General features: G+C 42.7%; 1 protein-coding gene across 1 annotated transcript in view; it reads left to right on the plus strand.

Annotated features, from left to right (window-relative positions):
* Positions 1–11,512, plus strand: part of syt16 (synaptotagmin XVI) — a 29,211-nt gene extending 17,699 nt beyond the window's left edge. The window contains exons 5-7 of the mRNA XM_041953233.1: positions 3,796–4,257; positions 4,364–4,553; positions 5,370–11,512. Of these exons, the coding sequence (XP_041809167.1) occupies positions 3,796–4,257; positions 4,364–4,553; positions 5,370–5,683 (966 nt within the window). The 3' untranslated portion in view covers positions 5,684–11,512. The remainder of the gene's footprint in view (positions 1–3,795; positions 4,258–4,363; positions 4,554–5,369) is intronic.
* Positions 11,513–12,119: the final 607 nt, after the last annotated feature.

Here is a 12,119-nt window from a genome sequence, read left to right on the forward strand (position 1 = left end):
AGTAAAAAGATCAGCGGGTCCTTTTTTATATTAATATGTAAAATGTTAATAATTTACGTCCGAATTCCCTCCCAATACAGTTACAATTTAGGACAATCCCAGAAAATGTTTGTGTGATCTCCGATTTGTCCACATTGTCCCAACAAAGATTTGTCTTTGTCTTGTCGAATTTAGAAATACTAAGAGGAGTTTTGAAAAAACGGATGTTCACTTTCCAGATGAATTCTTTCCATGTATTTCCATCTATTCCCTGTGTTTTACGGTTTACAGTTCAGCAGAATCTCTGAACTGGCCCTGTTTTTTGTTTCAGATAATAAATGTAAAACTTTAAGTGTCTCATATAAACTCATCCAACTGAAACAACCAGAAAACTGGCTGCAGACTAGTGGCCGTCATGGCTCTGATGAAGATGATCTTAGCTGAACCTAAACCTGGACCCATCCATTCCTGACAGACCCACAGTGACACCGTTTTATATCGCGTTTCTTCTCACTCTTCTTGCTCTCTCCCCTCGTTTCCAGTCTGTCCTGACTGTCAAATGATCAAGTAAAAGCAAAGATCGTTTCAGAGCGACGTATCTGTGCTGCTGAGTCGTTTCCTGTCAAAGCTGCAGCGGCGGTTACTGCGAGTTTGTCTGCAGCTATGCAGGAAGATGACGTCTCCGGTCTTAATCTACAAAGCTGCGACTGTTACACCAGACACTGGAACTGCCAAACAAATTACAGATGTCGGTGGCGATTTAGAGGTCCCGCCCACTTCAGAGCACATCCGGCGATGTTCAGACTCTGGCAGGAAGAAGCTGACACGAGTCCTTCGCAGCGCTTTTAGTTTATTTTCATTCTATAAGCGCTCGCATCTCCTCACAAACCTGACGAAAAACTTCTCAGCTCACAATAACGACTTAAAACTCCAAAGAGATAAATAAACACCAAGGCAGGAATTACTTAACGGGGTCAGCGAGCTGACCGCAGCCCCGCTGTTACCCATCATGCTTGGCAGAGATATCGCCATCATTCAGCTGTGAGAGGATTATCACTCTGCCATGTTATCCTCTCAGGTTCATTTTGGAAGAAACAAACCAAACACGGCCCACTGAGGCCTCGAGGTTTTGTATAAATAGTTGATATTTCCACGGCTCTCCACGCTGCGTTGGCTAACAAACAGAAGCTCATGAATAATAATCACTGCGTGTGTGTGCGTGTGTGCGTCCGTGTTTGTGTGCATGTGTGTGTGCGTGCGTGTGTGTGTGTGTATAAACAAACTATGTACAAATACATCGCCAAATATATATACATCCACTTAGCATGTATGTGTGTGTGGACTGGGCCGTTGGTGTGTGTTTGTGCATGTAGGAGAGTGAGAATGTAGCATCTAACAACCTCACAGTCACCGAATCTCACTTTGAAATTGGGAGCAATCTGTGCAGTAAACACCTCCCACACACACACACGCACACACACACACACACACACACACACACGGAGACACTGGGTGATACTGACATCCAGAAACGCTTCATGAATAACAAATGAGTTTGGATCAGTGGAGCTTCAGAAAACCGGGGAGAGCCATGTTGTAACAGTTTATTTATATAGTTATATAACAGCCCCGCCACGGCTAATGCTAAAGCTAGTAGTACTACTGCTGCTAATAATAATACTACCTCAACAAGTAGGGCTGCTATAACTGCAAGTACTGTGACTGGAAATGGAATATTAATATTAGAGTAAACGCTAAGCTAACTCTAATACAGTTAGCACTTGCCACAACTACTACAGTATCACTACTAATTAAACCATGAGTAGAACACCTCAACTACTAACAATACTTCTACAGCAGCAATCACAATACTACAGCTGTACTGCTTCTGCTACCAGTGCAAGTACAACTGGTGCTAAAAGTAGTAAGTCTACCTGTCCTGCATCCACGTTGCCATGGCGACAGCTAATGCTCCTGCTTCTGTAAATACTTTTCCACTTCGGCGCTGACTCTGGATCGGACCGGATCAGGACGAGAAGATGAATGAGAATTAGAAAAGCTTTGATGATCGTCGCCCTTACTGACAATACCGCGACACACAGTAATACTACTACTACTACATCTCCTGCTGTTGCTACATGTGGTGATGCCACTACTGCTACAAGTAGCTACCACAACCAAAAACACTCCTACTAGAATCTCTGTTGGCTGATTGCTGTTGTGCTGGTGTGCAGTGGTGGAATGTAAGTACGTGTTCTTTACTATGCAAAGTACTATACTTAGGTGCAAATTTCAAGTATATTTTGGTTCCAATACTCCACTTACTTTAGTAGAAATTACATGCATTACTTCGACTTGTGACAGTATTTCTACAATGTGGTATTACTGCTTTTACTGAAGTAGAAGCTCTGTACTTCATCCAGCTGCTGCAGAGGAGGAGGTAGTTCAGGTTCAGGGATGCGGAGGGTTCACTGTGTTCATCAGGTGAGCGTCTGCGTGTCTTCTTCGTGTGTCGACCTTCTGACCTGCACGCTCGACACGCTCCAGCAGCCGCTCCGTCTTTATCTTATCTACCCTGCGTTGCCATGTCGACGCTGACACTCAAGCGTGCTCTGTCAACACTCGACACAATTGATGTTGTGTTTGCCGACTGTAGGGAGGCTGAGATTGGCTGCGGCGAGACGAGGAGGAGGAGGAGGAGGAGGAGTGGGGTTACTTTGGCTTTATGGCAGGTTTTCTGCTCAGTTTCTGTCTCTGAACGTTGGAAAAAGCTTTGCAGAATCAGCCAGTGAACACAAGCCTTCATGTTTGACAGTGATGGAAAGTAACCAAGCACATTTACTCAAGTACTACTCTTCAGTACAATTTTGAGGTACTTGTACTTTATGTAAATAATTCCTGTTTATGCTGCTTTATGCTTCTACTGCATTTCAGAGGCAAATATTGTAGTTTTACTTCACTACATTCATTTTATTATGAGTTTCTTAGATTATTGATATAAAATCTGTTAAAAAATACCCACGAGAACTTTATATAAAGTACCAGCTGCAGTTACAAACCATGAATATAATGTAGAGTATTCTGAAATGGGCCATTCTGCACACTGAGTATCTTTTTTTTTTAGTACTCTTAACGACATTTTGATCCTAATACTTTTGTAGTTTTACTTCCATAAATCTTTGAATGCGGTACTTTTACATTACCAAGTATTTCTACACTGTAGTATTGTTCTGAGTTTGGAGTTCTTCCTCCACCACTGATATGTGACAACTAATTTATTTGTAATTTTCCAAGATAATCAGAAAAAAGCTCGGCTCATTTCACTCTGAACAAACTAATTTGCACGTTTGTCTGTTTTTATTTCCCCTAAATTAACAAATTACAGCATCTGCCAATAATAATGTTGATTTAAGACATTTTTCTTCATTCTCGTGCAGAAATCTGCTGTATTTATCATGTATTTCTTCAATTCTGCGTGCATATGTGTGTTTTGAAGTGTGCATGAATGATATTGAGGTCATACAGAAGCGGATTATGTCGCAGCTTTGATTTGAAAGTTTTCTTTGGAGACTTTTATTTCTTTTAAGAACGAGTATCCATTGTGAAAAAGTCATGAATACAGGATACAGCAGGAGTGTTTGAGACACCAGATTCAGATTCGGGGCTCAGTATCACTTTAACTTATCTACTGGATCCTTAGTTTCAGAAGAAGAGACGAAAGAGGAAAGAAATTATTTTTTCTCTTCCTTCGATGACTTAACATTTTATTTAGTTCAAATGAACAAATTAATATACAATGTTTTTTTTTTCTCTCAGCAAGAGCAGCCTCCCCAGGATGAGGTCTTGTCTCAGCCGGTCAGCTCTTCCCCTCGACCTCCCATCTCTAAGTGTGGAGACCTGGTCCTCTCTCTGGAGTACCGTCCCGACACGGAGAAGCTGCTGGTCTCTGTGGTCGCGGCCCGGGACATCCCCGACAAGGCTCGCAGCGGGATGGACTCCTGGCAGGTGCACATGGTCCTGCTTCCCTCCAAGAAGCAACGGCAGAAGACGTCGGTGCAGAAAGGTTCGCTGCCGCACTTCAACGAGACGTTTCGCTTCTCGCGCCTGGATCCGTCGGAGCTGCACATGTCGGCCATCAGGTTCAGGCTGTACGCGCTCGGAGGCAGGATGTCCCGCGAGCGAATGATGGGTGAGAAGATGCTGCGATTGGGCGGGCTCGACCCGGACGGGGGGACGATGGAGACGACGCTGGTTCTGGAGCCTCGCAGCAACCTCAAGGTGACTTGTCTAGACGTAGCTCTACTTCTGCTAGCCGTCACGCTGCGTCCAGGTCGGATCTGTATCGTCTTTGCTGCTCACTGTGTTTGTTTCTGCGTTGTGTCAGGCTGTGGACTCCCAGCTGAGCCTGTCCGCCGTGTCTCAGAGCGACAGCGCCTCGTCCACTCAGTCTCTGACCCACGGCGGCGTCCCCGAGCTGCTGGTGGGTCTCTCCTACAACGCCACCACGGGACGCATGTCTGTGGAGCTCATCAAGGGCAGCCACTTCAGAAACCTGGCCATCAACAGACCGCCAGGTAAACACTGCGCTCACACACGCTGGAACACACAGAGATGTTACAGCCCTGAAATTTGGTCATTAAAGAATCGTGAGCAGGATATTTTAGCCAACAGGTGAAAAATAATCTTGTTAGTGCTTTCTGGTGGACAAGGAGACACTGGTTTTAAATTAGCAGAATCTAGAGATCATCATCTCAGCAACTATCAGAGTGATGCCATAAAATTATGTACAGATATTCATGGTCACCAGAGGATGAATCCTAACAGCATTTGTCATCCCCTAATGTTTTATGTTGCACCACCATGAGGTTAACATTCTTAGATTTTAGTGTGATGTCTCGACAGTTATCGGTGGGTTGTCATGAACTTTGTTCAGGCGTTCACGGTCCCCAGAGGATGAATTATAAGAACTTTGGTGAGTCTCTGCCTCTGTAATCAGACCACAGTTTGTCCACTTCTTTGGTTTGGACCAAATACCTGCAAACGACATTCCCATCAGCCTTAGCTGTACTTTTTGTGCAGTGCTAATTAACCCTAGCATGCTAACAGGCTAAATTATGATGGTGACCAAGGTTAAACTTACACCTGCTAAACATGTGAGCATGTTAGCATAAGCATTTAGCACAAAGCAAAACTGTGCATGCCTAAATACAGCCTCACAGAGCTGCTAGCATAGCTCATAGAAACACACAGACATACTGTATATATACAAGTAAGACAGGCCTCTAATCAGTGACAAACATCACGCTACCAACATGACAGAAGATGAAGCTTCATGGCTCACATTTGCATATGTTTTTCCCTCGTCCCCCTTCTCCTCCCCTCTGGTCCAGACACCTACGGCCGGCTGACTCTGTTGAACTCGGTCGGTCAGGAGATCTCTCGGTGTAAGACGTCGGTGCGTCGCGGCCAGCCCAACCCCGTCTACAAGGAGACGTTCGTCTTCCAGGTGGCGCTGTTCCAGCTGTCTGACGTCACGCTGCTGATCTCCATCTACAACCGCCGCAGCATGAAGCGCAAAGAGATGGTGGGCTGGATCGCTTTGGGCCAGAACAGCAGCGGCGAGGAGGAGCAGCTCCACTGGCAGGACATGAAGGAGAGTCGAGGACAGCAGGTCTGTCGCTGGCACGTCCTGCTGGAGGCGTAACGCGACCAAAATTTCGTATTTGTCCTTTTAAGGTGAAAAAGAAGGTTTCGTGGAATGGAAAGACAGGCTCGGTCTGATCTGAGAGGGTGATGCATGTGGCTTCAGAGGCGGTGCATTCAAGGACTAAGCTTTCCCACAGCTTCTCCACTCACATCTGTCCAAAGCTGGACAAACATCAAGCCTGGCTGGTTATTTTCTGTCAACATGAAGGAACAAACTCATTTGCTTTTGGAGGCTGACACAAGTTTAAAATTCAGTCCCTTTCCAAACGAATAAGGAAATAAATCAATGAAAGAAGAACATTCAGTAAAGGTTACGCAATAAAAAGGCATTGAATTTGAATTCACTCAAGGTAGATGAAGATAAAGCAATTTTTATCAAATAAAACCTTTACAAATGTGAAGGTTTCATGTAGAAATTCACTTTTCCTTCTCAATAAAAGGCTTCGTAGAACATCCATCGGCCTCCAAGAGGAGCTGAGAATGTGTCCTTCACTTATAGCGTTTAATGGTGAATCAGCTCTGTCGTGAGGCGAGGGAGCTGCAGTTTTGTTTTTCTAGTGAAATGCTGTGTTAGAAAGTGCACACAAATTAGAGGTGTGTGTGTGTGTGCGTGTGTGACGTGATTTCTAACTCTTGCTGTTCTTTTACCGGCTGGCAAAATCGATGGAGCCGCACAGCGAGACGCTCGGTTCTGGACTAATGCAGACAGGAAACAGAGAGCTGAAGATCTATTAGCGAAAACACTGCTGTCACAGTGCAGGTTTGTCTCAAACGGAGCACGAGGTTCTGGGATGTTTGTTCCATGATGTGAACGATGATGTGAATTAATCAAACAATAATAATCAATCAGTCAATGTGAACGAATAACATTTCCCACAGTCGTCACCTCCTCATCCTCCTTCATGAATGCATCATTTAAACAACAAAGCGGGGGTTGGTGGATGGAGTAATAGTAAATTCACCGAAGGATCATGTGACCGTAGACTACTGAGCACAGAAACAAACACATGAAGTAGAAGCGAAGATGTTTGATGATTCAAGTGGAGGAGGAAGACGCCTCATTCATATTCAGCGCTCATTCATATCCTCCTGACACATGTGCTACTACAGGCAGGAAGTCTCCAGCAGCTGGAGACTCTTAACCCCGCTGAGACGAGAGCACCCCCCCTCCCTTCTGCCTCATTGACACTGAATGATGTTATTTGGCCTCGGCTCGATCTCCTTCACAGGGCAAAGCTCATTTCAACACCCATCAACGCTGAGCTGAAAAGAGGCTTTAAATATCTCGCCGCAGCTGTTAATAACATGCAATGAATTACCCTGGAAGTGCGTGTTTTTTTCTCGCCACACTCTCTGTGTGGTAATTGGTAGTTACAGCCGCAGAATCGTACAGTGCGATGATGGTAATGCCGCCGCTAATGCTCATCCTCTTCCAGTCTGAGCATCATTGAGTCATAAGGCAGCGGTTCAGCCCTGAGGGGGGATTATATTTGTTTGTGTAGACAGATACTGCAGCTCGAAACCCTCAGGGCTTCGCACGCCGAGAGCAGAGATGTGTTTATTTGAGCGTTAGCTTTCTATGGCTGGTTTTCCTCAGGCAGGTGACAACAAAGCCTTTTTAGAAATGTCGAACCGCAGCCCGGTTTGAAATCTGTGAAGCCAAAAAAATGACTGAAAAATACAAGATTTTAACGGTGAAAGGAGATGACGGTTATAATTGCTTTTGAAAAGTCAACCGTAACAACTGAGTTAAAGGGTCAGTTCACCCAAATCACAAAAAGAAACCCCTTTACTGCACACCTGGACAGGCACTGAGCCGTCTGGAGCTTTTTTTGTGGGGAGGGGGTTTTGACATAGTTGCAGCTGATACAATGGACATGAAAGCACTGAAACATTATATATGAAACGTCAGCACGGAAACTTGTTTTTCCAGAAAAAAAACATAATCCTCAGACCTTATTTCTTTTTAGACAAAGCTAGAAAATCTGATCCATTATTTGATCTTTCTTCTTGTTCTGACGTGCTGTTGAAGCTCTGTGATACCACACTAAGGGAAATATTCAACACTAAAAGCATGTTTCTATGGCTGCACCATAATCTAGACCTCTTGTGCATAGTTTTACGCACACGTCTCCAAAACTGTGACATATTTGAGAACATCCTTGGGATGTTGTGCTGCACAGAAGTGATTCAGGATCTGTCACTGCTGTGGTAAAGGTTTGTTTAGGCAGTTAAAACTACTTGGTCCACATTAAGGAAGCATCATGGTGAAAAGAGACCATGATGGACAGCTTTTAGGCTGTGAACAGTGATCTCCAGTCTTGCCTCTTTAGTGACAGCATTCGTTTTCAGGAGTTGCTCGGCAGGAAAACATTGGTTGCCAAACGATGAGTGCTGTAATCTTTCGAGTGAGGACAGTCAGTACTCGGGCTAATCTACAGACAGTCTACCATCTGTATTGTCCCTTTTGTCGCACAGTGTCATCAAAGCTACACCCAAGAAGCCATTTGTGTGGCTGTGCTCTTCCATCAAGATAAAATGTTCTAGATGTCTCGCTGCGTTTTATTCACATTTTCCCAAATTGGACCTGAAATATTTGATATTTTTGGAGAGTTGAAGATCTCCACTAGAATTTCAAATAAAGTTTTCTGACTTTGAACAAAGCCTGGACACACAACGTAAGTGTATACAAGACTATTCTGGGTATAGCAGAGAAGGTTGATGATGATATTCTTGGTGTACTATAAATACTAGTCCCATTTATTATGCAAGGAAAATAGACTTTATTAAATTCAATGAGGAGACACTCTGTCAGATGTTGAATTGGCCAAGTACATAAACCATAAACAGAAGACATGCATGTTTCCAAATAGCTGGTTTTCACTCATTCATCATCACCATCGCACACATCAAACCATAAAGAAGAAAACTAGTTTGTCTAACTCTGATGTGTTTGTGACCTTGTGAAACAGATGCTTGCATCAGTTCACTTCAGGCTCATTTGGACAAACGAGTGTCTGTGAACCACAACTAGAACACAATGATTTCTGTCACTGACTGATTCAGGGAAGCTCCCAGCAGTGAAGACTGAAAACAAGGTCTTTAATTTAATTAAATTAAATGAATGATATGTTGAAAGGCACAATTAATGGATTCACTCTATATCTGTTTGAATGCAGGAAAAAACACGCTGTAAATGCTGTGTGTCTTGTGTTTTAACTGCAGACATGTAATGGCAACTTTTTCAGGTATAAATGAAGCATGGGTGAAGAATAGGAGTGCTGCAACTAGATTTTTATTTAACTTTTAATATTATTTTTGTATTAGCTGTAAAAACTTCTCAAACACCAAAATGATGGAACATTGACTGAACTGTAGGTGGAGTCAAAGAGCACAAGTTAACTACAGGGGCTCAGTTTATGCACCGATTAGCTTCTGTCCTGTTGTTGTTCTTAAAAGTTTTTCTTGGTGGATTTCTCACTCCATATTCTAACCTGAATGAGTATCTAACCGCTATACGTCCAGTAAATCCATTTAGCATCTTGTAATTTTACCCAAGATAAAACAAACTGACCCCCCATTAGGCCCCTCACCCTTAGTTAGCCTTGTTAGCCCAAGACAAGTAACACAAAGGTTAGACCAAGTAAAGAGCAGGCCAGAGCCACTCATGTTAGCGTAACCTCTGGTAAAGACTAGTAGCATCCAGAACCCGCTCCAACATAACCGGTAAACCCACAAAACCACACTGTTAGGTCATGATATGCTATCCCTGGCTGTTAAAAGGACTACTGGGTTAGTAACAGTGGTAGTAAGCTAGTTAGGATAATGCTAACGTTAGCATCTTGCATTGGGGCAGAGAGGCAATTAATCCCTCACAGTTTTGCTCTTGAATTTTTATTTTGGAAAGCAGAAAAAAATATTAAGCCCCCCCTTGAAGCTCCTTGGATACGGATTACAACTGTAGGTTGCTAATATGATCTGACAGTACCTGTTTGGGCAAGGGGTTTAGCAAACGGTCAGTTTCTTATTTGGATTTCAACTTTGGCAGTTAGCTAAATCGCTAGCTAGCGAGCTAGCTAATTTGGAGCTAGCGAGCTAACTGCCAAATTGGTTTAGCTGGCCAGCTAGCTAGGTTTAAAATTAACTGAAGGGCGGTTTTGTAGAAAAATGTGTTAGCCATTTAGCGGCCACAATATATAACAATGCCATGGGGCGTGTTAGAACAGAATTACATTGTCTATGTGGTGAAATAATAAAAACATCAGCCCAGAGACAGAATATTTGTTTTTAAAAAACACTTTATTGCACAACTGTGTTCAAACACATTTTTGTTCACAGCACATAGTACAAAAACTTTCTATTTATTGGTTGTAATTTTTGTCAACAAGTCATGTAAATGCTGGTTTTGACCACAATACAATGTTTGGCGAGGCGTACAACCTGCCACAGGATTTTATATCAGCACTCCTATTCTACAGTCTTCATACATGTGAGTGTGTGAATAGTGACATGAACTATATCTACTGCACAGACTGATATATTTAAAGCATGTTGAGTTGTTGTACATAATCTATAATATCTATTCTATATTTTTTAAGATAGTAAATGTTTAATGTTCTTAAATATTTCCCAGGATTTCTATGGTATTTACACGTCTGCATGCTCAGATTCCAGGTTGTATTACAGATGTGAGACAATCAGATTGTGCTGCAGATGTAATACAGCTGTAATACTCTGACAAAGTGCCTGTAACATTTCGAGATGAAACATATCCACCACGACAAAGGGATGATCCAAATTTGCATGACACCTTCTCGATGTTCCCTGTGAATGCTGCTGTAGGACTGCATGTGTGGAAGGTGACGACGGGGCAGGCCTGCTAATGTCAAGGCCAGGACCAGGGCTGGGGTCAAAGTCAGACCACATTCAGTAAAGTCTACAATCGGTCTGCAGGGGGAGTCGACACAGACGAAACCAAGATCATCTCAAATTATATAAAGATTAGAAGTTTTAGATAAGATTGATATCAATCTGATGTTGGTCAGGAGCCGGAGTCAGGACATGGTGAGCCTAGCTTAGCATAAAGCCTGGAAACAAGGGGAAACAGCTAGCCTGACTCTGTCCAAAGGTAAAAAAAAAATCACCTACCAGAACTTGCTGGATCTCATTTGTTCAACATGTACACAGACAGATATTTAAAAGCAGCAGTTTGTGGTTTTAGATGAAGTTACCGTGTGTGCTGTAGCTATTTGCTTGTGAACTTCAGTTTGTCCTTCAGCTCAGTACTCTTAAAACTAGAAACTGTTGTCTTTCCATCACTGTTTTTGACATAACATGTTAATTAGAGATCTTTAGAGGAGCTGGTAGGTTTGTTGCATTAACTTATGACAGATCCAGGCTAGTTGTTTATCTCTGTTGCCAGTGTTTATGCTAAGCTAGGATAATTGCCTCCCGGTTCTAGGTCTGCACTTATTCTCTCATCCTCTCATCTAATTCTAATCAGCATTTCCTAAATGTGGGACTATTCCTTTAAATGTTTTTAACTTTTCTCTCATATAAATAAAAATTTTAAAAATGTGATCTCAGTAACACAAAAGCTACAACAAAGTTCCCTTTCCATTTTCTGCAAAGCTAGCTCGGTCTTTGGATCTCCATTGACATCAGAGGAGGAACCTGTAGCTGTCCTACGAGTCTGACGCACAGACACTGTAAAGCCTGTGGGGACTGTAGTCCTGCAGACCTGGTCCGGGCCGTGCATGCTGAGCCCCTGCCGCACCCAGAAAGCACTTTTTGTACCAAGTTTTGTCGTTGCCAATAAAACCCAGAAGATCCATGCTGTGGGAGTATCTGTCTGCCATCTGTTTTCTCGGGTCCTTCTCTCAGTCAGTTCAGGGAAAGCATTTTGTGGTGTTTTGAAGTGTTTTAGGAGAGTTTAGCTAAGTATTTGGTCATGCTTTGGTTTTTAAACGTTTTTCACTTAGTTAGTGTTGCTGTTTATTATCTGCGTAGTTTCAAATGTTCAAGTAGCCTTTATTTTTTAAAGTAAATACTGGTCAGGTATGGTGATGGTGTATATACACATAGCAACTTTATTATTATTATGAGTATGACTTGAAACCTCTTTTATCTTCCTGAGACTCAACACTTAATATTCACGACTGTAATCAATGCATTCATCTGCCATTTGGTCACGATAATCTACAGTTTATGTTCCCATAGTTCCAAACAAACACATTTAAATGACAGTTGATAGTTAAGAAATCTTACCATGTTAATAGTTTCATCAGCTACGTGTCACTCTATCACTCCAGGCATTATTAGGGCATTTCAGCATGATACACTATGTGTTTGAGTACCTGCACACTGGTCCCTTGGAGGGAATAAACTTTCCTTCAATTAGAGAGCCAAATCCCCCTGACTTTAAAATAATGATT

Source organism: Chelmon rostratus, chromosome 15 (assembly GCF_017976325.1).
Source record: "Chelmon rostratus isolate fCheRos1 chromosome 15, fCheRos1.pri, whole genome shotgun sequence".
Classification (NCBI taxonomy): Eukaryota; Metazoa; Chordata; class Actinopteri; order Chaetodontiformes; family Chaetodontidae; genus Chelmon; species Chelmon rostratus.